The following is a 27,296-nucleotide window of genomic DNA, read 5'->3' on the forward strand; positions in this document are numbered from 1 at the left end:
GTCCCCACAGGCGTTTCCTGCATAGCTGTTTGTACAGTTTAGCATTGAACTGCCAAAATAAGTTTGCATCTGAACCAAAATTGGATGGTGCTCAGCCTTATAGCTACTCATTGGGTTCAGGACTAGAATGTGTGTGATACAAAAGAGTCTTTTAGCATGAGATCTTTCCACATCATGTGGCCCCACATTTAAATCGAACAAGAAGGGCTTGTATTTCAAATGGAATTACTTTTCAGGCAGGCCCCAGCTGTGACACTCTCATTTTAGAAAATATACTTTTGCCATACTGAGAGCTATACAGGGAATGTTAGAGGACAGAAAGGCCTGGAGGATCATTGTCCATGGGGTTGCGATGGGACACAACTTCGTACCTAACAACAAATACTGAGAGCAGTTTCTCAAAACACACACATATTTGCAGGATCTTGCTTAACAGCCCTACTGCAATTTGTAGTTTGGATTCTGACATCCAGTGCTTCCGATTATAATCTTCTTGACCACTGGAGTAAATCCACAGCACAGGGACTGGGTCAGTCTTCGCTTGGCTTGAAAGTCACCATTCATTACATCAGCAGATTGGAACCCAAGAAGTCAGTTTGTCTGGAAACACCCTTAACATTTCTCTAGCAATAATGGACCTTCCGTAAGCCCATCAGAAACAATCTCGCTTATACATTTATTATTTATTATTTATTATTAAGGAAAAGAAGAGTTGGTTCTTATATGCTGCTTTTTTCTATCTGAAGGAGTCTCAAAGCGGCTTACAGTCACCTTCCCTTTCCTCTCCCCACAACAGACACCCTGTGAGGGAGGTGAGACTGAGAGAGCCCTGACATTCCTGCTCGGTCAGAACAGTTTTATCAGTGCTGTGGCGAGCCCAAGGTCACCCAGCTGGCTGCATGTGGGAGAGCACTGAATCCAACCCAACTTGCCAGATTAGAAGTCCGCACTCCTAACCACTACTCCAGGATGGCTCTTAAATTTCTAGACCACTCATATTGTTAAAAATATAATAGCGGTTAAAAATCAATTAAAACAATTAAAATTAATTAGACCGTTAAACCGCAAGACGGTTGGTTGGTGATCCCCAAAATGGTTCTAATTGGAACAGGCAGTGAGCTATTAGGCTGCAGCCCTTATTGTTCATATTGTTATTCATCCGAACATCAAGACGAAGTTTCCTTGACTGAATCCTGGTGCCCCCACACCAGTGGTGGTTCCAGTTGATGTCAAAGGAACATTAATTGTGAGTGATAAAACTGTTTACATTGATTTTATAGCACTGTGTTGTGCATCACCCCAAGACAACTTTGTTGTGAGAGGTGGTATAGAAACGTTAAAATAAAAAAAATAATTAAGTAAGTACTCTTGTTTCTACTAGTTTATGTATTGGGCACTTTCATCTATTATCCCTGGGAATGATTCAGGTGGGTTGTCTGATGCAGTAGAAAAAAGTTGGAGTCCAGTGGCACCTTTAAGGTCAACAAAATTTTATTCACAATCTGAGCTTTTGTGTGCATGCACATTTCTTCAGATACAAAGATATGGGAGTGGCATCCCCCACCAAGAGGAAAATACCTTTCTGCTTGCTTACCTTACCTGAAAATACCTTACAGTGCTTGATTATACAGAGATCCAGTTGGCATAATCCCCCCCCCTTTTGAAGAAGAGAAATAAAGCTATGCCCTACTTATACAATGAGCAAAGATGGCTTCTGAGTAGTCAGGCACTGGCATAGTAGGCACTAGGCATGTGCACCCAAGAAAAAATTGGACTGTTTCAGGTTCAGAGCGGCCCCCCTCAGACCATTTAAAACCTGTCCGAAACAGCTGTTTTGAATTTGGGGCCATCCGAATAGTTTCAGACCTCTCCGAAACCTTTTGGCCATTAAAGTCAGTGGTGCCATTAAAGTCCATGGGAATTTTCGTGATCTTTGCCATATTCAGCCACCCTGCTGTCCTTCCACTGTGTAAAGTGTACAGCAGACACTGATAACTTATGAAGTGGGATCAAGTTTTATTTCGCGGGATTAATCTAATTTAGGTGTAAGTGTGTCAATATAAGTCATTTGTAAATTGTGCAGAGAAATTTACAGCTCTGTCTGCATGATGAAATGGAAAACTGCCTTGGGCTTTTCTGTTTTATTACTTAGAAGCTCAAATAGAACGGAGGGGGAGGAAGAAATCTTCATAATAGCTTTTATAAAACAACAGTGTAAACTTCCCATAGCACCTGTCAGTGAATCGTAAGATGGATAAATGTTGGAACAAATTTTTATAGGGAGTTTCAAGCTTTATGGCCAAAAATGGAAGCAGAGTGGCATTTTTTATATTCTGTATATACTGAGAACATTGGATTAAAATGCATTCCTTTTGGTTGTCAGAAAGCATAAGCTAAGTTTTGGTATTAACACGAAATTAACTATTACTTTTAACTCTTGGCTACATCTTGCTATAAAAGCCACCAATCTGGAAAATGTACCTCTATTTCAAATGTTTGCGGTGCCAAAATAACAGAAGCCATGCATTCTTGAAGGATTTGGGTCATTTTGTAATTAACACCAAAAAGTCTGGAAAAATGAAGAACATTAACATTGTGGTCATTATTTCTTCTTCTATACTTATATATAAAATTAATTATTTAGCCTAGCACAGCTAGACAATATATTCCATTATGAGGGAACATTTCTTGCTGCCACCTGTGAGTTTAATCTCTCAGGTTTCTATAAGAAGCAGCTTTTTCCACCGCAGGGCATCTTCCTGACCGTTTATGCACTGGAGGTTTCATGCCGGGCTGCAGGCTGGAGCTTTAGTCGTGGCAGGTTGCCCCACCTCTTCCTGCACTCACATGGGGGAGCATTTGGCCTGGTGCACCTCATCCGCCCCCGATTTGTGCTCCTGCACAGGAGCTGGGGCAGTAAAGTTCCCAGTGCATAAATGGTCCCTGTGAGGCAAGAAGTTCTTATGTCGGTGAACAGTATCCTATGATTAGTGAAATGCACCACTGTTAGCCAAATGGGTCTATGAGACCACACCCTTGCTGGTGTTATTAACATACTTTTAGGTGCAATTAGGGCAACTGACAAGAACCTGGGAGAGCTGAGGGCCCTGCCAGAGCTAGCAAAGTTCCATAGGGCCTGTAAAATCAAGCTCTTCTGCCAGGTCCGTGCTTGAGGCCAGGTTATCAAGTTTCGCTGTAACATCTAGCACACCAACTGGTAGGTGACCATGGAAGGTAGAAGGGATTTTGCCATTTTAGGATCTTTGGGATTAATGTTTTTAGGATTGGTTTTTTCAGAGATATTTTTTATATAACCTTCTTTGAGTCCCAGGAGGAAGGTGGGCTATAAATGTTAATAATAATAATAATAATAATAATAATAATAATAATAATAATAATAATAATAATAATATAGATACAATATAAGATGGTAAAATACAACTTTAAAATATTTAACACAGTGCTTAAAGCAGATGAGCACACAACATTCAGGTTTTTAAAAAAGCAGATTCCTCAAAACTTGAGCCATCATCTACTAGCACAAAAACTTCCCCGAATAAGAATGTTTTGTCAGTTCACTAAACATCCCAGACAAATTACAATGCAGTCCAAAGAATAGTTTCTTGGGGATAAGTAAATAAAATGGGACTTACCCTTGAGCAAACATGCTTCCTTTGCCCTTTAGCAGTCAAGCCATTCTACAGCCAGCCTACGGTTTCCTTTAGCATTTCTAGTTTGTTCATGTTTTTGACCAACATTCTATTTGCATCTGCTACATTCCAGCTTGGGAGTTTCTGAAATGTGATTGGCTGTAAAGACCAGAGGTCTGTAAAACTGGGCTTGACCAACTGGCTGGAACTGCTACCCAAAGAAGACACGGCTTACAATCCTGTCCTGAGAAAGGAAGTAGGAAAGCAGAAGACTGCTCCACTCCAACAGTGGGCTTTTAAAAGTAGAGCTGAGATAAACAGCAAGTATGACTTTTGAGTGGAGGGGGATGAGGAGCATATGAAGCAATGCTCCAGGGATGGGCTTTACCATTTCTGGACTGTCCTGCTAACCCGGTTTGCCTCATCAATTTGAGGTCACTTAAGGCTCTCCCAGACCATGTGTTCACCTAATTGCCATCTTCCTTATTGCATAGGTAATTAAATATGCACAGCATGTTAAATTGGAGTGTTTTTGTGTTGGACTGATTGGTTGGTGTCCAGAACCTGTTGTCATGATCAAATCTAGAGGGTGCTTTGGACAAACAGAGGAAGCAAAATTAGTCATGTGCCCTGACTCTTATACTTGTTTACTTAGAAATAAGTCATACTGAATTCAGTGGGGCTTACTCCCAAGAAAGCATGCTTTAAGATTTCAGCCTGAAAAGGAAAACTCCTTGATCGCACATGCTGGTGTAGCATTACTATTTGTTTTAAAAGGGAGTGTGAGATACGTGAATTGTGTTTGGCCAAAGTGTCGTAGTTATAACTTGCAATAAGTACATTAGCAGACTGTAGCAAACACTAAGTTGCATATTTTATTTTATTTTTTCCCTTAGGACTTGATTCTCAGTCTCCAGATTCAGGTAAATGCACTTTTCTTTAAAGGGGAACACAGCAACTTTACTTCTGAATGGAATGACAATTGCTTGCCTTTACCTGTCATGGTTTCCCTACACAGATGATACTAATATAGAGAAATGTCTAAACCTCTGACCTTCAGGGAATTGCTTTTCTGCCTGCCTCATATGCAATTTTCTCATTTTTATGTAATTGATACTGACTAATCAATATTTTTGCTCTTGTGTTAGCGGCTTGCTTAAGTTCAAACTGCCCAACCCAAATGACCTTAGGTTGCACACTACCACGGTAATAATTTAGAACAGGAAGTGCTCAATAGCCTTTTCAATTAGGATGCTGCAGGAAAATAAAGAGGAATTAACAGCTTTATTGGTTCCTAAAAGGATCAGTGAACCCAGTATAACTGCCAGTGATAAAAAGACATGGCCTTGACATCTGCTCCAAATCATACACTGAAATAATCACTTGCTTTTCTAATAGAAGGGCACAATCTACAGAATCATTTATGGAGTGTCCACTAGCATCCTTAAAATCTCCTCAGTAAGACTAGAAGGAAGAGAAATGCCACAGTTTGGTATTAATTTTCCTGTTCTCTTGAGGATGCCAGATGAGTACATTTAATTTTTTGCTCATTCCTCATCAGCGTCTGTCGGCAATTCCGCACCCAGAAAATATAGTGAAATATACCTTTCACTGATGCCATTTTTTGGCATTTTGCATGACATTGTCTGCATCCCAGCAGCAAACTGGCAGCTACATCCTCTATTTTAAAGCGCTAGTTGGGGAATCCACAGAAGTGGATTTCTCCCAGCCATGTAGCGCAAGCAAGAGGAAAGCAGCCAGCAGCCAGCAGCCAGACAGGTGTGGAGATAAAGCTGCAGTATCACTGCCTCCAGCACCCACCCTCACACCTGCCTCCTCCCTTCTCCCAGGGATGGGGATTTTTTTTTGGGGGGGGGGGGAAGCAAACTGCCAGAAGAAGAAGAAGAAGAGTTGGTTCTTATATGCCGCTTTTCCCTACCCGAAGGAGGCTCAAAGCGGCTTACAGTCGCCTTCCGATTCCTCTGCCAAGCAACAAATATGCACTAAATCGTCCAGGCAGAGCAACAACAAAAAAATTTCCCCACCAGTTAACACACAAAGTATGCCTCTCTAACCCCCTCCTCCCAAAAAATTGGGAACAAGGTTACTTTTTTAAAGCTTCAAGGCTCATAATTACAAAGGGGTGGCAGTAAAGAAAGAACTATGCATCTATGATTAGATGCATAGGCATAGCAACACAGAAGTTTTACTTTTTAAAAAAATTAGCTTGTATCATGGTCCCTTTAAAACATGGAGAAAGGTAATTGGCTGCCTGGCTTGATTGACAGGCAAAGGAGAGTCTAGTAGTAAACGTTATTGCATACAACCATAGGTCTTTGCAAACCCAAAACATACAAAAATAAAATGCATTCCAATAAGAATTCAACACACCAGTATAAAATATACACAATATACTAGATACTTGAGTTAAATAATCTATCTGAATTAAAATCTTTTTACCAAACATAATTAAAATGGCTAAAACCACCTTAAATAGCCACATTTGACAAAATAATATTGGCTGTATTTTTGTTTTGCTGCCATAGCAAATAAAGACATTCTATATGACATGTCAGAGTCAATATCTGACAGCAAAAATTTCAATTTATATAAGCAGAGTCAAGTTTTAAGCCACAGAAAGCTCCATCTAAACACAGCTCTAGGATGCAAAACTCTAGTATAAGAAGGTTTGAATATACCAGACAATAAAGAAGAGCGTAGGAGAATGAGGGCCACTCTAGATGATATGATGTGGGGAATGAGGAATTTACTGAAATACTAAGCTTTATGGTTTAGTAGGAATTAGAACTTGTGTTCCCTTGTTCTACCAATTGGCTCTAATGTAGAGCCTGTTACATAGAGAAATCTTAAAAGCCCACTTCTTTAAAAGAAATACAAACAGGCATGGGATTCAAGTGACTCCTGGAACCAGTGAAATCTACCCTTTGTGACTGATGTACATTCATTATAATTCTTATAATCATGTCAGCCTGTGCCATTATTATATAGCTTCCATCCATTATATAAAACTCATTTATTTTGTTCACATAATCAAAAGGATTCGTTATTCTTTAAATGTGCTTGGATTTTTTTCATATAAAAGCTTGGAGATCATTTAACAATGGGAGTAGAGAGACACTGAATGGAGACACTAGCAGCTCCTCTCTTGCAGCAAAAGGCTTTCGAAGTGTCCGTCCAAATCTACAAGAAAAGAGATCGCCAATTCAGGTAAAATAGCAGACATGCAGTACCACAAAAATGTAATGGTATTCCACGAAGTAATAGATAGAGGCAGTTCCATGCAGATTGTCTGATGTTTTTATCAAGCTTTCCTAACATGGTCTGTATTTGTTCGCTTGTGTTTTTGTTTGTGGCTGTACATGTGGCTCTTCTACCACGTTGGAGGTGCTGTGGCAGGTTTGGTCATGTAATAAAGTCCTTCCAAATAGCAAAGTATGAACTGAATGAAACATTCGTCAGGCTATAAAATGTATGTCTGCTATGTTTGCCTTTAGTCACATTAAAGGCTATTCTCTGTTTATTGTTTCAACAAGATGTCTTCATTTTTGTTAGAACAGACTGCTTCTAAACCCCCCCCCAAAAAAAACCCAACAACAACAACACAGTAGTGATGGAAAGTGCTGCCAACTTGCAGCCAATTTATGACAATCCTGTTGGGTTTTCAGGGCAAGAGGTCATTTGCCAAATTCCTGCCTCTGCCTAGCAACCCTGAATTTCTTTGATGGCTTCCTGGCCATGCTCATCAGATCTAAGACATTCAGATCTATCCAGTACATTATGCTTCATTTGGAAATGTTTAATCCATGTTGTTTAATAATATACTATCCTTGCAACCTGGAAAGCAAGTAATATTGATCTGAAAGAAAACTTTGCTTCATATGACTAGATCATGTGGTCCGTGCAATGGTCTTTTTATTAATAAATGCAATTTCTGATTCACCCTTCTCCAAGTCAAGTTGTGGTTTTCTGGCATGTTAGTGTAATTTGAGGTTTGAGTCAAACCCTTTGGCTGGATTTGTATCAGTCTCGATTTAAAGTGACATTCCTTAACTCAGTTTGTGTTCCTGCTAACATTTTGTTTTCTCTTTTTTTTCCCCTGCAATATTATTTTGTCATTGCTGGTTTTGTGTGGATGCTTTTGGCAAATAAGGCACCCCCTCTACCTCCTAGAAAAGACAGTCTTAGAAGATCTGGAATACCAAATCACAAGAAGAGTAATGCTAGCTCCCAGTCCATAACACCCAAGCAAATTAAGAAATCTTCTACTGATGCTGACTGCTACTCTAACAAGAAGTCTCTTCACAGCACAGTTTGTATTAAAAATTCTAACACCAGCATTTCTTATACACAAAAAGTAACTAAGCCCCTGGCCTCAGTTTCCAGCACAAAAACAATAGCTGGCATTAGAACTACTGTTCGCCAAGGCCAGAAACAGCAGTCCCAAAAACGCAGAGTTTCAGCAATGAAATTAACTCGGGCTCGAAACACATATCGTAGTCTTCCATGTGATGCAGAACAACAGGCCCTTGAAGCACCACCAACTCCTCAGAGGCCCGAATCATCTGCCTATAACCCTGTGCCTGAGATGCACAAAGCATCCTTCTCCATTCAGATAGCTCCCATCCCTGATAACAAAGCAGAGCCTGAAAGCCAACAGCATCCACCTAAGCTGTCTTCAGACGCTTCAAAGATGCTTCCAAACAATATGCAACCAATGTCTACAGTTCGTTCCACACAGTCCACAGAATGCAATGTGGTATATTACGTTTTTCTCTCCCTTTTATCTTAGATCTTTCCTGTATCACCTAACCGTTTTCTCTCTAGTATACTCACCTGGCTCTCATTAGTGGCCACAATTCCTGGGTAAAACTACCTGTTTCCATTTTGAAAGTAACATTTGCACTATCAATTTATTTGTACTGGTTTTAAAAATATCATTCTGATCCACCTTAGTACAGGAGGTGAGGTGAAAAAATGGATAACATCAAGAACAGATTACAACACTGTTCTAGTTATTGCAAAATTATGTTCTGTAAAAACAAAGAGACTCCACTGATTATGATGCATTTCTAAATAACACTGCTTGGGGGTAATGGGACTAGCCCGGATCTAAGGGGTCCCAAGTGGCCATCTACGCAGGCACATAGGTTCTTTTGCTATTCTCTTTTATCACAGCTCCATGCACCCGGAAAAGCTACCCTCCAGTATGCCATTCCACTGGGTGCACATGGCTGCTGCCAGAAAGGTTAATAAACCACTTCCTCCCTTCCCATACTCATGGCAGCACTACCATACTTGACTATATTTTTCTGGGCTTTTTTGGGTTCTGCCTAGTGTGCTGTCATTGAACCAATGGAGTAAGAATTCTTTCACTTGTTCCTGCATCACCACAAGGGAGGTGCACAAATTCCCTTTTCATTATACCAAAAGCCCAATGTATGGCTATACAAAGATCCTCCTTTGACTGCTTCCCAAGGCAGAGTGGTATACAGTACAAATGTCTAAGTCTCCCTGGAATTTGTTAAGTCACTGATAAAGCTGTGAAGTGCTAGGGATTAGGTGTTAATTACATCTCCAGCGATGTGTTCACACTTCATCTGGAGCTGTTCAGAAGTCAGATCCAAGTCTGAACAAGCTCCCAAAGAGATCTCTCTGTGCCGCAGTGAGAAAAGACTAAAGAGAGTGTGATTTTATAATTCCAGTCATTCTGCCACTTTCTCTGAATCCTTATATTGTATTCTTTACTGTATCCCTGTTTTGGTGTACAAAGTTCTTTATTTGTCCCATTTATTTTCATTATGACAATTCTTATTCCTGAGATCCCATTGATTAAAGAAGTGAAACATGGCCTTATGGTTACTAAACATCTAAAATGATTTCAAAAGGATAGTCATATTAGTCTGTTACAATAAAGTGACATTCCTTAACTCAAAAACAAAAATCCAGCGAATCTTAAAGGCTAAGAACATTTAATTCAGTATGAGTGGCTCATTTTCTTGAAGCTGTAACTCATGTAAACTCATATTGAAATAAAATGTTGTCTTTAAGATGCCACTGGTTATTTGTTTTGTTATCCATTGATCTCTATGGACGTAGAAGAATGTTACCCTGTGCAGAATTGCACTGAGTGTCTCCTGCAATACATTTGGTAGAAATGTTGGTTTACCTGTTTTCAGGGGAAAACATGAGATGATTTATAGAAAAGTATTCAAAAAGGACTCCAACTCAGAAAAAGATAAAGATTTCCAAAGTGGAGTCCTATTCTTTGTTTGCTTTCTTTCTGTGTTCATGGTGGAAAAGGTAACTTTGCCCAGGCAGAATGGGGAGAAAGATCTGTCCATGTGTTTATGAGCCAAGAAATTTGTCTGTGACTTGTAATGAATTGTAGATCTTTGTGGCCCCATAGCGGTTAAAGAGCGTGGTGTAGTGCCTAAAGAATGGTGGACTCTAACCTGGAGAATCTGACTTTATTCCCCATTCCTCCACATGCAGCCAGCTGGGTGACCTTGGACTAGTCATGGTTCTTTAAGAGCTATTCTCACAGAGTAGGTCTCTTAGAGCTCTCTCAGTCTTACCTACCTCACAGGGTGTCTGTTGTGGGAAGACAAAGGAAAAAGTGTTTATAAGCTGCTTTGGGACTCCCTCAGGTAATGAAAAGCAGGATATACAAAATAAGCTCTTCTCTTAGTGAAGCTATAGAAAAGCAAAAGTAATTTATATTAATAATAATAATAATATCATTATTTGCATAATTTAATAGACTGGGTTTTATTTTTTTATGTATCCAAAGAAAAGCAGAATTTTTGGAGGAATATTTACTTCCAGTTTGCAGAATCTAAGGGCAAAGGGTAATTAATCATTTTTTCTAGACTATCAGCCCTGTTCCTTACACAGTGGTCAATCACTTTGGAAACTGTGCTCTCTTCTCATTAGATAGGAGATGGGTGCTGGCCCTGCCTCTGTAGGAGGGATGAGCCATTCCAAAAGGTAGTTAACTCCTGGAAACTCCCCCATGTGGCCTTCTTTGCCAGTAGAGAACAAATAGAACAGATGGGGTAGTCAAACTGCGGCCCTCCAGATGTCCATGGACTACAATTCCCAGGAGCCCCCTGCCAGCGAATGCTGGCAGGGGGCTCCTGGGAATTGTAGTCCATGGACATCTGGAGGGCCGCAGTTTGACTACCCCTGGACTAGAGCATAGCAACAGATACAAGCTAAGTGTTTGGGAACTGGGGAAGCTGCGCTTGCAAAAACTCTAGGAGGGCAACTCCTGTCTCTAGGAAGGGAAGCTCTTGGCCAAGCTTATAACATAGCAAGGAACCTCCCATTCAAAACAAGGAATAGAAGTTTTTAAATCCTATATGGCCCTTAGGATCTCAGACGAGAGATAAGAGTGGACCAAAAATAAAAGCCTGTGTGCTGATCTTCAGAGGGACTGTTCCAACTCTGGTGGTTAGTTTGGGGGATGGAGCTGGCTTCAGCCATCATCCTGACACTGCTCTGCAAAATTAGAGTGAGAAAACATTTCACAGTGCCAGCTGCAAGTAGATGCACAAGATGAAACCCACACATCAGGACTCAGGCTCATGATCTGATGCATAGCTAGACCTGCAAGCAGGAACTCTCATTTCAAAAATTTTTGCATTTAGCTGTGAATGGGGCATGGGGAAGTGAAAGCTTTGGGCTTCTCATCCACCATCTTTTCCCCACTGGAAATGGTGCTGGAGGTGCCCTGATAACTCTTTCCTAGGGCATCAGGTATCCATCCCAGGTCAAGGGAAGCTATAGGAGGAAGCAAACAGCCCCCCAGTACCATTTCTGGTGACAAAACTGTGGGCCTTCCCATAACCTTGATCCAGAAATTACAGTTGGTCCAGAATGTGGCCACTCAGATCCTTCCCTGGAACCCTTGGAGAGGCCACATCCAGCCTGCCCTTCAGCTGCATTGACTTTGGTCAAGTTCCAGATCAGGTTTAAGGTGTTGGTTTTAACCTTTAAAGCTTTATGCCGTCTGACCCTGGTGTATCTGAGGGACCGTATCTCTGAATGTGTCCCCAGAAGAGGACTCCCGTCATCACATTCCAACTTGATAGTGAACCCCAGCCCTAAAGAAGTGAGATTGGCCTCAACCAGAGCCAGGGCCTGAAAATTAGTGTAGCTATTGGCCTTAGCTGCAGCCTGGTGGAATGAGCTGCCAGCAGGGTTCGGGGCCTTTTTGGAGCTGCCATAGTTCCCAAGGCCTGCACTTTTCTGCAAGGCATATGATCAAGGCCAATGACATCAAAATGTGCCCCCCTTCACCTCTAACCCCCTCCATCTGAATCCTGGGAATACAATCTAATCTTTGAATTACTTCGACCCCATGTTCTTCGGGGGATAACTTTGAAGTGTTTTCAACTAGGAAATTTTATTTAAACTGTAAATTGTTTTAATAATTGTAGGCAATTTGTATATGGTTTTAATTACTGTTAGCTGCCCTGAGACTCCTGTCAGAGAGGGGTGTCCTAAAAATCAATTAAATAAAACCAAGGCCTGTTTGCAGCCACACAGAGAATATTTTAAAGATGAGTCCCTGCTTGAATGTATAACGTGAGTCAGGTCAGGAACCTTAATCATGACACAGGACTTTCATATCATGTCTCTTGGCCTTTAGTTTTACAGTCCCATGGTGATTTGCATTCTAGGGCAGTGGTTCCCAACCTTTTTATCACCAGGGACCGGTCAATGCTTGACAACGCTTGACTTGACAGCAGCAGCTGTGCAGTGCCACGCCGAGGGGGAGCCCCAGCCATGGCAGGTGCTGGAGAGCACAAAGGTGAGCCAGTGGCAAAGTGGCAGGGCAGCCCCCAAGGAGCAGCCGGGGAGGAGGATGAGGAGGAGCCTTGGGCCGTTACCGACTGATCCATGGACTGGTCCCGGTCCCTGGCCCGGAGGTTGGGGACCACTGTTCTAGGGAACATATTGCCAGATATAGTACAAACATTGTTCTTGGCAATCTCTTGGTAAAATAGAAGCTGAAGGCCTATTTTTTTTCTTCTTTTAAAAGCCATGAGAAAAGATCATAAGCCTGTTTTGCTTCCTTGCTTGTGTTGTGCATTACAGCACAGGTCTTAGGTTCATGGTCCTCTTTGTACACTATCGGTGATCAAGGCCCATGTCACAGATTACAGCAGAAGCAGGGATGCAGAAGTTAATTGTACAGATAATTGTTAATTGTACCTGAATCTTTCCATGTGAAAAATCAGATGGAAACTCTCAAGACATTGCAGAGGAGCTGAGAAAATGCATATATTATTGTCAGTTGCATAATTACGAAACAGAGGCAACTTACAATTTCAGAAAAGAGGGAGGGGAAATGTTAGGGCGCATCTTGCTGGCTGCACATCATCTCAGCTGCAAGTGCTTGAAGGTGTAACAACTGCATGAGCTCTTGTTCACAAGCTGGAGATCAATAGCCAAAGGGGTTTTTGTACCCTGACATCCTACAACAGCCAATCTAATAAAGCAGGATCTGCCCAACATATATATTTAAATTATATTGTTAATTTTATCTGAATAGTCTATAAACTGTTTGGGATATTTTGGGAGAAAGGTGTTTAACACGGAATTCTTGGTGGGTTTACTAGCAGGAATTCACTAAAGAATGTGAAAAGACAGGGCTTTTTGCTTGAGAGGCATAGAGAGTTTCCGTGAGAACTGGTGTTGGCTTTACAAATAAACGGCTTGATTTCATGACTGAAAATGTTTTAAATGATGCACTTGATATATTGATTCAGACTTAATTTTGTCATCTGTGGGTTGTTGAGATTCTTAACAAGGATACTGGAGGTCATCAGTGGGATTAACAATTCAAATAAATAAGCCAAGTTTCACTGCAAAAACACAGTTTAGTGTAGCTATTGGCCCTACATTTTTATATCATCAGATGCTTCCCGATAAGAGATGATAAAATATACACATGGGTTCAAAGTCCCATGCTATCTTATGGCTAAAAGTCAAAAAAGAATGTTATACCTTATTTTGCACATTTAAATTTTAAAATTTAGCTGTGAACAATGACATTTACAAGGTATTTTTACCCATTTGTGTGTGTGTTCCTGGATTTTGTGTGCTCTGTTCTCTTTGTGGCAATTAACAAAAATAAGTTCACTTTTTCCATCTTAGATTCTTAATTGTGTTTTGATCTTTTGAAGCAAGGCCAGCAATTTGGTGTCTCCATGTTTCCCATGGGCCTCTGATATGAACCTCAGAGTAAAATTTGAAACTGCTGTCCCCACCAACTTATCATGCACACAAAAATTATTCACATATTAATATTAACATATCAATATTAATGTTCCATTCAAACCTAAATACCTAAAGGGATGTATCCCAGTGTTGAAACTTGAAGTAAAGTAATGCAATAATAATATCTCAGTGTGCTTGAATATTAAGGGGATTTTTGGTTGTTTTTTACACATTTACCTCTATTTCACGAACCGTATCTTTTTCATGACTTTTGTCTCCGCTGTTCATATGATGATGATTCTTTAGGAGCAGGACCTGCATAGTAAATATGATTTCCTACATCCCAGAAAATTGCTGTGATAAATGTCCCAAGACATCAGATATCACTATGGGGAGGTATATTGTGATCAAATTTACTCAAATGATGTAAACAGTGGAGATTTTACTACTAAACGGGAGGGGTGCAGTTTGAAAGGCCACACAATCTTATTTTGCCCTGTGTATGAAGTAGATGGTATATAGACCATAGTGTGTGCTGCAGCGATTACAACAGCTTTTTTCAAACTTCGGACTGTCGAGGAGCCCCTGGAATAATTTTCCAGGCTTTGAGGAGCCCCGGAAGTGGTGTCAGCTGACCACACCTCCTTGCCACACACCCCAGAAGTGACATCTACCCACATAAACAGGCAGGCTCAAGTAGGACTGAAGGTGGAGAGACAGGAGGCGGTTTAAAGCAGGAATAGGCATGCAGGCTCCACCCCCTTCCAGGCGCAGACCCCACAAGAGAACTCACACTCAGGAGGATGGGAGGGGGAGCAATAGAAGTGACTTAGCTTGTGGCCGAGTCCATTAAGACAGGAGAGGGAAAGGCCACACACTTCCTCCAGAGTTCCCGCAGACCCCTGGAGGTCCCTGTACCCCTGGTTGGGAATCCCTGGATTAGAGGATGGTTAGTAGACTTGGTAACAAGTAACCGACCATGGTAGGCTCATTGGCTACTGCAGTGATTCTTAAACTGTGGGCCACAAAGCACCAGCACTACTTGATACCCTTTTGCTAGTCTGCAAAAAAGTGTAAGAAAAAATTAACTGAATAAAAGGCCCAAAGAAACATTTCAGAGTAACCAACGTTAAAACTCATTCAGCACTCTGGCCTAGCTGTTCAGAACAAGGTAGTATGCCAGGGGTAGTCAAACTGCGGCCCTCCAGATGTCCATGGACTACAATTCCCAGAAGCCCCTGCCAGCGAATGCTGGCAGGGGCTTCTGGGAATTGTATTCCATGGACATCTGGAGGGCTGCAGTTTGACTACCCCTGTAGTATGCAATCAGAAAAGAGAAAGTGATGCGTTGCTAGGTAGGTGGGAAATAGACATTGCTTGCTAGCATTCGTTCGGTATCCCTGAGAAACTCTAAACTCTGCTATTTATTACCTGAGCTGAATTTTAACTCTGAAGTCTTTTAAGTAGCCTCCCATACAGGCTGTAATGTTAGTGAGTGTCTGCAAAGAAGCAGGAAAACCAAATAGAAGATTGCAAATTTAACCGTGCAGCCCTAACCATGACTCACTTCCATGTCCATCGAAATCAGTGGAAAGGGAAGAGTGCAGCTGTCCTTAGGGCCTCACTTCCAGAAGCGTTACAGTAGTAGCATGTTGCATAAACTGCAGGAGATGGAAGTATATATGATAACAATTGTTACCACTCCCATTATTGTTAAAATTTTGCTGACTTTCTGACAGTGGCTGGTTTATCCGAATTACTCTGGCTTCCTGTTGCAAATGAAAGTAGTTTCAGTGTGAATCTTTTCAAGTACTGAGGCCACAATCATAGATCATAGATCACAATCATAGATCCATTCCATTTTGCACATGGCTATTAATATTGACAGGGAGATTCCAGAGCAGGGGTGATATTTCTTACCAGGGCTATCTTGGTAGGCTCCAAACCGAAGATGGGAAGAAGCACTCTGGCTGCTGCCTTGTCTGTACCCTGGCCTGTACCTGCTGAGTTTCCCCAGTGCTCCAGAATAGCTGAGTTTAGGCTTGCAGTTTTGGTCTGTGTTTAATTTTATGAACTCCTTGACTGTTTAGTATTTGGGTGTGGGGGGAGGTTATATGCCAATTTCCATGCCTTCTGTATAGGTTGGCCTCATTCCACTAGCTCACACTTATGCAGTGAGAGATGTTGTCTGACTTAATCTTTTAGCAAGAGTCAGCCACTGACTATCAGATAGAGCAGGGGTAGTCAAACTGCGGCCCCCAGATGTCAATGGACTACAATTCCCATGAGCCCCTGCCAGAAAATGCTGGTAGGGACTCATGGGAATTGAAGTTCATGGACATCTGGAGGGCCGCCGTTTGACTACCCCTGAGATAAACTATTTGTTTTACACTTGTTGCTAGTGGAAACAGGTGGGGTGGGTCATGTGGTCTTTTATAGATATGTAAAACAGTTTAGGGGCCATGACCTACGTGCTTGTTTGCAACTGTAGCAGGAAGAGGATTCTCCCTCTTCCCTTTGAGAAGAGATCTGCTTTAGGTAGAGAGAGATCCATCTTGAATCTTCATCATGTAACACCATAAGTGCAGAGCTCCTGACTAAGCTCTTAGGAAGCAATATATTTTTCTTGTTTTATCCTTCAGTTTCCCCTACCCTGTTAGCTGGTAAAATAGGCTTTTTACATACTTCAGTGCTGCTTTGTCTGGTCTCATCATTTTTATATTAACTCTGCTACTTTTACACAAAATATACTCTGCTATGCCCAACAGATGTGCATGGCTGCTGACTTTTATGAGCAAAGAAACACCATGTATATTTTATTTATTTATTTATTTATTTATTTATTTATTTATTTATTTATTTATTTATTTATTTATTTATTTAGAGTTCTTGAAGAACACAAGCCTCTTCATAAACATGAATACACCTAGTGATAGGCCGTATAAGATCATGTCCCTTGCATATAAATTTTATAAACATTACTTGTTAGTTACATTTGTATATGGCAGTATTTATGGTAATCCTTATTAATGTGGTAACAGCCACACTTGTCTGGCACAGAGAACCAGCTGGAATGACCTGATCTCAGGAGCGTGGGGCCAGATAGAGTGGGAGGCCCAATCAAGACAGTTGCATGAGTCTGACTTAAAGGTTATTGATTGGGTAAGGGTTGGCTGTTAGGTGTGGGGGCAGCCCTACATGGGAAAGGAGTTCCTTTGAGTCGGTGGAGGTGAGGGAAGAGGGGTTGGCCGGGACCCTTCCCTGGCTCCCAGGTGGGAGGCAACTCCTGGGCGTAGATTTAAGGGCAGTACTGTGGGCAGTAATGGGAGGAGGAAGAAGTAAGGAGGAAGAAGGAGTAAGGTAGATAAGTGAAATACTGCAGGTGGACTCAACAGTGTGTGGCTAGGTGAGAGGTGGCTGGGTGCAGGGAGAACACTTATAGAACTTGTTGGTGTTTGTGCTCTTTGGCGAAGGTCATGGAGTAGTGTCCTCTTTCCCTCTGCCCTGGTGGCTGCAACAGGCCAGAATGAGACCCGGCTTGCAGAAGCAGTACAGTCTGATTTGTATGCCAAGTGTGTTGCAAAATGTTTAAAAAGATATTTGCAGACATTAGATTAAAAGACCATACCAGCAGCTACAGGAAAGCTGCAGCATCGAAAACCATTTTTAGGACACTAGTACTAGCTTTGATTTTGCTTCCCTTAACGCTAGAAAGGCTCAGCAGCCTCTCATACCTGGATTAGCTGTGGAAATTCCAAGTGTGGCTCAATGATAGAAGATGTGTATTAGCCTGGTACCTAAAAGAAAGTAAATTAGGCACCAGGTAAGCCTCAAAGGATAGGGGATTCCAAGACGAGGGGCCACCACAGTAAGTGCGCTGTCTCTAGGTGCCAGCTACCTCACCTCTAAAGGCTGGGGTCCAGAGAGCAGAGCTTGAGAAGGGTAGTCCTTCAGGTTCCCAGGTTCAAGCCATTTAGGGCCTTAAAGGTAAAAACCAGCATTTTGAATTATGCCCCAAAACAGAGGGGTAACCAGTGTAGGTCTCCCAGCACTCAGGTGATACAATCCTTGTTACCACCCCTTGACAATAGCCTGGACATATTGGACTTGGTGAAGTTTCTGGACCATTTTCAAAGACAGCCATGGATCTGATCAGAACATGGATCACTGTGCCCAAAATCATACTTTTTAAGGCATGGTCATAGTTGGAGAACCAGTTAGAGCTGATAAAAGGTACTATGTGCCAAGAAGGAGATTTGAGCCTCCAACTATATCCCAGGATCTACCTATTAAACTACAAACCTGTTCCTTCAAGGAGAGTTCAACCTCCTCCAAGACAGGCTGGCTTCGCAGTTCCTAAGCATATTCTCCATTGACCAACAGCACTTCTATCTTGTCTGGATTGAGCTTCCATGTACTGGACTTCATCTATCTTACTATCACCTTCAGGCACCTGTTCAGAACTTCCACGGACTCTCCTTGCTTAGCTGTTAAGCTGAAATATGGTAGTTAGGTATCATCCTGATATTGGTAGCATCTCACTTCGAATTGATGGGTTAATTGTCCCAATAGTGCCATGTGGATGTTAAATAGCAGGGGTAATCAGATGGAACCCAGTGCACAAATGGGCGAAGCAGAAGACCCACATCGCCACTTTCTGAAATTGATTGGTCAAGTAATAATAGAACCATGGAAGTACAGGGCTCCATACTCCAAGCCCAGTTGGACGGATACCATGACCAATATTATCAAAAGCCTCTGAGACATTTGGGAAAATCAATAGGGATATACTCCTGTCACTGTCTGAGCAAGGGTTAACAATCAAGGCAACCAAGGCTATTTCTGTCCCAAAACCAAGCCTGGATCTAGTTCAAGATGGGTCCAGGTAATCCATTTGCTTCAAAGCTGCCCAAAGCCGTGTACCTCCACCATCCCCAGAGCACCTTGCCCAAGAAAGGAAAATTAGCTGTAGTTATGTAGATAATTTGGACCAGGGATGCCTTCTTCAGGAAGATCTCACAACTGCCTCTTTCAAAGCAATTGGAAGCTACACCCTCCTACACAGAGGCATTTATTACTTTCTGGACCCAGTCTATCCACTGTCCAATGTAACATAATTAGGCATGAGGGTCAAGACCATTTTGAAGTGCCTTGTTCACTTAATCAGGCCTCATTCAAACAACTAAGAGCAGACTGCTGCCATAATATCTTGAGGCTGAACTAGTCCAGTTCTGGTATCTGAGCTATGGCAGATGCAAGCAATTTTATCTGCAAAATATATTGCTAAGGAATAACAGTGGGTTTATATGTTTTTCAAATCAACTTCCTCTGAGATTTTAGATAACAACCTCTTCACAACCTGAAACTCCTCTGGACAGCATTGACCCAATCATGGTGGAAAGCTTACTTTGCTGCCATCACTGCTATAGAGCAGGCAAAATAACACAGTATTTCCTGTTTTCAGTCACATTTACTCTGAACTTTTCTCCATTTGTGCTCTATCTGCCCAACCTCTTTATCATCCAAAGCACACCAGTAGATCAAGGAACATTCTGGACTTGATGGAATGAGAGAGGGTGCTCTAGGGCAATCTTTTCACAGCCCAGGTCATCTGTATATTTCACAGGTCAACCAGGACTGCAACAGGAGAGCCAATTGTGGAGACCAAGAAATCCCCAAGAATCATCTGGATCCATCAATCTTCTGGGGTGAACCATCCTGATGGTCTCCTAATTTGGATTCTAAGGGTTCTTCACTGTGGACTTACTTTCTTCTCACATTCCTTCCGGGTCCAATTTCCAACTCTCTCCAGTCCACTCTCCTATCATTAAATAACACAGATGCAGAAACTGCCAGATATTACTATCATGAGGCAGAAGTCCCAGCTGTCCCCAGTGTCCTGGCCTAATCAAGAAGCTGCCTCTTGTGCACATCAACTTGTTCTCTGTGCGTTAAGAGTGACATGCAGAAATATAGAGCTTCGCCTATCTTGCCTTCCCTTCTTCATAGCCCAGACAGTTTGGTGCGTTAGATCAATTGATGTACAGGCAAGCATGGAGCACGAAGTGGCATGGAACAGTTACATGCAACATTTTATGGGTCTCTTGTTCTTTGTATTGTTGGTGAGTGCATTGATTGTCCCTCAAGATGGCTGTCACTTTCATTAAGTTGTCTCCTGTTCAGTTGGTAGTATTTTTGGAGTAACTGGGTATTTTGACAGCTTCAATAGTAACCCTTCTTTCCCTCAGTCCCTCCTGTCTTCCAGTTTCTAAGAGTCCTGTCCCTTTACATTGTACATGATGTATGCAGCAAAATCCTATGAATTTTTGGTCAGAAATCCCACCAAATTCAATAGGGCTTCTTCCTATGTTGGTGTGCATCAGATTACGAGTTTAGTAATTTTATAGTGAAAGACTGAAAATATACATCAAAAAGACAAAACAATCTCCTAATTTCCATGGATGTGTAGACTATGGAATACTTTGATTTGTGCCAAACAGGCGGGTGCAGTTTTGTGATTTAAAAACCTAATATGCACTGTAGACACTTAATTTGAACATTTTCTCAAACAATTCCAATCTTGGAAACCAACATGAATGTTTATTCCAACACACTGCAGTTTCTGGCATTGCTTCTATTAGTACTAGATAAATTCACTGTTTTCTTTTGTAATACAGAGTTTGTTTGTTTCTTAATCTGTCTGTAAACTTCCTAAGACTGCTAGACTGATAGAAAACATGTGTGTGTTTTTCCTTATATTCCTGCACACAGCAAAGGGGTAAGAAGAAGGGTTTTGTTTATTTTTGTTTTAATTAAATTCAGTAATGTGTTTTCTTATTTTTTGTTTGTTTGTTTCTCAAAACTCAGCTTGGAAACCAGAAAGTAACTGCCAATGTGATGGAGGTAAATGCTTCACAGACCCACAGACAAACTGCAGCTGAAGCTTCACCCCAGCCGCCTCCTTCTCCTCTGGTATCGATTAACAGACCCTCTCTCTCACCCGACAGTGGCACCCACGTCACACCATTTGTCTTGCCAGCCCGTGATGATTTTTGGCCTTCACGCTTTTATAGAACCCTAGCCCTTTCACGGTTTTCATACACGTACCCTTTCTTAGATCCTGACAGTATCCACAAGACCGAAACAGCCTCTGTCATGACAGACTCCGCCATGAGCGAGTATTCCTCTCGCACGGTGAGCGAGTCCTCCACTGCCATTCTAGATGAGCTGCAGAGTTGTCACTATGATACTACTGACTGTTCTGAAACACCTTCCCCAACTCTGAGCCAGATGTCTGCCGGGTCAGATGGCACCACCTTAACCACCACTGCTGCCAGCTCTCATGTAATTATCCTTCCTCTTTCCTCCTCCGTTTTGTTCAATCAGGTTTCCAACATGGGGGCGGGGGAGTATCCTAATTCTTTCTCACCCCATATATCTTTAAATAAGTGTGCTGATAATTGGTTAGTCAGGTTCTGTAAGGTGATTTTTTTTTTAGTGTAAGCTTTATAACTAGCATAATATAAAGGTAACTGAAATGTGAAGCTGTGTTTTTTTGTACTACGTATATTCAGGCAATGTATATCAAACGATATATGATTATAGGGTTTCGGTTTTTAGGAAGAGAGGTGCCATTCAAAATGGCCTCTCCTGTTGGAGGACTTGGAACTAGAATTCCATCCTTCAAAGGCAGATAGGTTGTGGAAACAGATAAATTTGGACCTGGCAGTGTTGGTGAGCAAACAGGAAATACACTTTCTGTTCCTCCAGGATACCTTCTCTCCCAAAACACAACGTATTATAAGCTGTTCTTGCTCCAACAGCAAATGTATCTCAGGTGGGAGGAGATACAAAAGTGTTATTTTTGTCCATGGTAATGGAACTGAGGGGCAGAATGCAGTTAGGCATATATACTTCTTGATTGCTTTGTTATTCTCTTGCATTGAAACAAGGATTGCCAACCTGCAGTTGGGTCCCTGAGATCACCTGGATTTCTAACTGATCTCCAAACTACAGTGATCAATTCTCCTGGAGGAAATGGCTGCTTTGAAGAGAGGTCCCCCCTGTCCCCAACCACCACCCTTTCCAGGTTCAACCCCCATATTTGCAGGAATTGTCCAACCTGGAGTTGGCAGTAACATTAGAATGGAATTCAGAGAGGAACCATGGCTCAGTGGTAGAGCATCTGCTTGACACCCAAGTGGTACTATGTTCAATCCCCTGCATCGCCTGTTAAAAGGATCAAAAATGGTGGGTAGCGTGAAAGACTTGGCGACCCACTGCAAGTCTGAGTAAACAGTGCTGAGCTAGAGGGACAAAAAGCTTGATTCAATATAAGACAAGTACATGGGTTCAAGCTTAGTATAGTGGTTAGGAGTGCCAACTTCAAATCTGACGAGCCAGGTTTTGATTCCACAGCTGGGTGACCTTGGGCTCATCACAGCAGTGATAAAACTGTTCTGACTGAACAGTGATATCAGGGCTCTCTCAGCCTCACCTACCTCACAGGGTGTCTGTTGTGGGGGAGAGGAAAGGGAAAGCGATTGTAAGCTGCTTTGATACTCCTTCTGGTAGAGAAAGTGGCATATAAGAACCAACTCTTTTTCTTCTGACTGTAAGAGTAAAGGAGAGGTTGGTTGTTCATGTTCAAGACATGATCTCTTGTTTAATACAGCTGCATGTATTCTAGGGTCTTGAAACAGGCTCCAGGGCTTTGCTCTAGCTCAGATGAAGCCAGAAAGAAACACTGCAGTGACATTGTGGTAAATAGAAGTGGTGTGTGATATATAAGCAGAAGTACTTGAAATGCCTGATAAATGTCCCTACAAAAAGACTGCTCATGCAGAATGTGTAAAAGAAACTGCAAACCTGTCAGAAAGTACTGAGAAATCTGCAGGAGAAGTGGAATGTGCCTCTAAGTTGAATTTTAATGCATTTGATGAGCACTTTAACACAATTTTGTCTTCCATTAGCTGTGATCACTGACTCATGAAGTCGCTTCTGATTTAGCTCTTTCTCTAACTAACCGTTCTCCTTTTAAGCACTTCTGTCTTGCAGGAATGAAAGTGTGAATAATCTTATATTAACTTCCTACAAACATGCAATTATTTTTTCCAGGAGTGCATTTTGTTTAGAATAACTTAAAGGCAGTGACTACAAATAGTTAAATAAAATATTTCATGCACAATTCAGTTGTCCAGGAACTAATGTATTCGATTATATATACTTTGTTCATGATCAGTTTCTCTTCATCTCAAGCAGACAGGCCTGTTTAGTGCTTAAGAAGAGGTTGTGAGCTGGAATATGTCCAATATCTAACAGATTGTTACAAAATATTATTAAAGTCTAGAACAATTTCTTTAAGGAAAATCATGTTAACCCATTTGTCCCATAGCCTAAGATATAGAAACATGGTGGTATTTATTTGCAAAACATTTTCAAACTAGCCTAACAAATGTAAGATGCAAATCTTAAAAATACTTGCCAGAATATATGAGTTCCTGTTCAACTTGGTGACACCTTTGAGTAAATGTGTTTAGGAATGAAAGCATATCATGTTCCTTTCTTACCATGTAGTCGTATACAGGTCCAGATACATCAAGAACTTAGAAATGCCAGGAAAAAATTAAACATGTGTATCACATAGATTTCTTTCTGGTTCTATTCCCACTGGTTTATAAATTAGCTTTTTTTCAGACATTACAAAATGGAAGTATAAGTGAAAAATGCATACCTGAAGAAGGCATATGTGAAAAATTAGTATTCATTTTAATTTTGCAAAAGGAAAGGCAAGAATTGTCAACAATGTAGGGTGAACTTGACAGTGACTCTATGGTTTGCCCCCCAGGCATGGTCTGCAACAATTCAGGTAGATTTCAGCATCACCTTTATTTCTTTATCTTTATTTCTCTTTACTTGAATGGCAACGAGAGCTAATGCAAAGTACAAGAAAAGAAATACAACTTCCAAGAAAAAATTGGGAGAACAACCGCCATCTAGTGTGTTTATGGGGGCTGCCCCACATTCATACCACTGCTGCCCTTACTGGTGACTTCCGGATACCTTCCCTTGATTCCAGCTTGTTTCATTTTATCTGGAAAGGATAAGAGGCTAGATGGGTATGAATAGTGACCATGATGTGACCAAGTAGCCAAGAACTGGTTATTGTTCTGAGGGTGACTGAATTATTTTTGTGTGTTGACAGATTCTGGCAGTTCTTCATTTAACAGCATACTTTTTTTGTCATTGATCCTAAGGCTCAAATAACAGTGAATGGGACCTCTAGTGCAGCTGTCAGCCCAATGAGTCACTTTCAAAGGCCTTTCTCCCCTTCTTTGGCATACTGTCCACCAACTTCACCCAATTCAAGCACAGTTGTCCTACAGCACAGTAGGACGATGGGTGAGTTTCCCCACATAAAGTTTATGTTTTTTTGAAGGAAATTTTATTGCTTGTTGAATGGTGACCACAACTTGTGCAGATAGCGAAGCATGAAGCATATGATCTTAATAATGGTGGTGCTATCCTCAGAGGCACCTTGAGGAAAATCTGAACACCATTGTACAGATTGAACATTCTTCTCCAATGACAGGCCCTGAAATACATGAAGAATGCTAAAGATGCTTCTAGAACAAAGGGTTCATTAAAACAAATTAATACAATAAAATACACTGTTACAGCAGATATAGATTTAACAATCATGCATATATTTGGAGGGGGATATCCCCGCCTCTGTGACATTTCATTCCCTCCAAATAAGAAATAAGAGGCATCCACTTGTCCAAAAAAATGAGACAACTTAGAATCTAAATCTGTAGGGTTAACCAATAAAATATTCCCCACAACCGTAAGATCCTAAGTTTTAATCTTCCAGAACAGAATGTTCTTGATTGCAGGGTCTACATAGTTTCTTTAGTCAGGAACAGCCATTCTAGATCCTTGACATACTGAAAATCAACTGTAAGCCCTTTTCCTTAAACAACGTGGGCAGAAGAGGGATTTTTGTTTTAAGAGAAGACTGTTACAGGCTATATATTTTATGTTGCCTACCTATGATAACTCTAGCAAACAAGCAAGTCAGGCCAAGCATTATGGAAAAGGCATTCATGTTTACCAACAGATTTCATGGCAAAATTCCTTTCTGGTAACAGATGTGGTGGAAATGTACACCCTGATCATGAGGAAACTGCTTGCCTACCAGCACCGTAATATAGTAACAACTGGGTTAGTTTGACTTTCATTTACTGTATTTATAGCTCACTTCACTCACTGTGACTCAAGGTGCATTACACAATGTAACACAATACAGTCAAAGAGCATAAGACATCCAACAAACAATTCAGTAGGACTAGGATTACACAAATTTTAAAAGACTTTTAAAAAAAAATCAGTCACGATATGTCACAAACACTGCAAAAAAGTAGAATTATCAAAGTAGAAAATACTAAGTTGTTAAAACATAATTGTCTGTATATAATTTTAATCAGCTTTTTAAGACGGTTATCACATGTGCTGTTTTTCACTTTTGAGAGTATTTGAACAGATTTGGAAATGTTATAGCATATTTCTTTTTTTAATGTGTATTGTTGTATTATAGACAAATGAACAAAAACACAACAGAAAAACACAACAGAACAATAACATCTGATTACACATATTGAAATAAACCATCCTAAAATATATTATTGTTCCAACAATAATGAAAGACACCAATGATGTAAAAATACAAAAACTGAGTCTTCAAAAGGAAAGGAAGAACACGTACTAAATATCCATTGATCCTGACTGGGCTCAGATCACCTGTCAGCCATTTAATCCACACAACAGTATTGGGGGAGGGAGGTGATATTGACTGTGCATAGTCTTTTTAGTGATCAGGTATTTCAACTGGATCTTCCATAATGCTGTGGAGTGGGTTACCAGCAAACCCCCCCCCCGCACTAAAATTGACAGCAGTTGTACTTTTTGAAGCTTGTGATGTTGAAATTTTATTCCCCTGAAATGTCCTTCTTTCTCCTTGGCCACTCCCTGTTGAACTCCTACTCTCCAAACTCTTCTTTCCATAGAATCATAACGTTAGAAGGGGCCATACAGGCCATCTAGTCGAAGGATCAACATTATTTCAAACATCATCTCCAAATCATTCCATGAGTGATCATCTCCTGTTTTCTGCTCTCCTCCCTCCTCCTTTCCCTTCATTGCCTTATGCTGTTTGTGCTTGCAGGCAGGGATCTGTCTCTTTCTTTCTTCCCAGCTCTGCCTAGGAATTAAATCCACAGCCATTCTACCTTCCCCACTTTCCTGCCATTTCATAAGGGTTAAAAGAATGGAATTTCTGCTGGATTTTGAGCTCAGCACAAGATGTTAGCACATTGAATTCCTCTTCCGTGCAGAGCAAAATGCTAGATGTCATTTTATGCTAAATATTATGATGCCTTTTGAAAGCAGGTACCCATTTGCTACCTATGTTGTCATGGGATTTGGAATGCACACAGTACAAGACCCAGGCTTAAGCATGCTAATTGAATGGTTCTACTGCGTTCTGTTAACATTCTCTTTGTAGAATCCACGGAGACCTACACACAACATGCTCATTCTCTTGGCGGCAGCAGCACCACCAGTACAATCCCAATCAGTAGAACTTCTGAGGAAGAAAAGAAAGTCACAGTCATTAAGGCTCCACATTATTCAGGGATTGGCCCAGTGGATGAATCAGGAATCCCAACTGCAATTAGAACGGTAGGAAATGCTGAGAAAGAGAGAGGAGGGGTATGTGTGTGTGCATGTGTGTGTGTGTGTGTGTGCGTGCACGCATAAGCTCCTACAATGAATTGATTGTTGGCAACAGGATATTTTTCCACATTCTTCTAGACTTACATAATGTGGAGCAGCATGTGTGTATTTGGGGGATTCAAATATAATGCTGGAAAGGGGAAAGTTGATGGTGTGTAATTGGGGGGTTTGTAATTTTAAAAAGATTTCCATTGTAAAGTTTTCAGCTGAATTTCAAGTGTTTTTGTTCTTTCTTTCTTTTGTTCTCCTTTTCTATATTTTGTTTACTCCTCTGTTAAAGTTTAAAGAAAGTTTGGTGCATTTTGTAATTCCATCAAGACACTCCCCCCCTGGCGAGAATTCATTGAACAGCTAGCACTAAGGAAATCTACACACACAGTAATGCTCTCCTATGCTGGCATGGAAAAGCAACGTGAGAGAACTCTTTCAGGCTGGCATTGACAGTGCGCTCTGGTTAGTGCTTGGGTGATACCAGGATGCCTTGCTGAAGTGTTTTGTTCTGAGCTATGCTGAAGCATTCTTTCCACACCGCTGCCCCAGCAGCCCCTTCTGGCTGGTCCCAGCAGTAGCAGTCTTAGCTGCCGCCGGCATAGGAACGGTTTGCCG

At 41.2% G+C, this 27,296-nt stretch overlaps 1 protein-coding gene across 50 annotated transcripts in view; it reads left to right on the forward strand.

Moving 5' to 3' along the window:
* SORBS2 (sorbin and SH3 domain containing 2) overlaps nucleotides 1-27,296 on the forward strand; it is a 269,623-nt gene that overhangs the window by 177,495 nt on the left and 64,832 nt on the right. For 13 of the 50 annotated variants that reach the window (XM_077302181.1, XM_077302182.1, XM_077302178.1 and 10 more), the window contains 6 exons: nucleotides 4,547-4,573; nucleotides 6,823-6,878; nucleotides 7,822-8,427; nucleotides 20,766-21,242; nucleotides 24,155-24,299; nucleotides 26,461-26,636. In XM_077302181.1, the coding sequence (XP_077158296.1) occupies nucleotides 4,547-4,573; nucleotides 6,823-6,878; nucleotides 7,822-8,427; nucleotides 20,766-21,242; nucleotides 24,155-24,299; nucleotides 26,461-26,636 (1,487 nt within the window). Of the gene's footprint in view, nucleotides 1-4,546; nucleotides 4,574-6,753; nucleotides 6,879-7,821; nucleotides 8,428-20,765; nucleotides 21,243-24,154; nucleotides 24,300-26,460; nucleotides 26,637-27,296 lie in introns of those variants that run through there. The other 37 variants (XM_077302175.1, XM_077302170.1, XM_077302176.1 and 34 more) reach the window with 14 other exon arrangements.

The sequence above is a fragment of the Paroedura picta genome, chromosome 10 (genome assembly GCF_049243985.1).
Source record: "Paroedura picta isolate Pp20150507F chromosome 10, Ppicta_v3.0, whole genome shotgun sequence".
NCBI lineage: Eukaryota > Metazoa > Chordata > Lepidosauria > Squamata > Gekkonidae > Paroedura > Paroedura picta.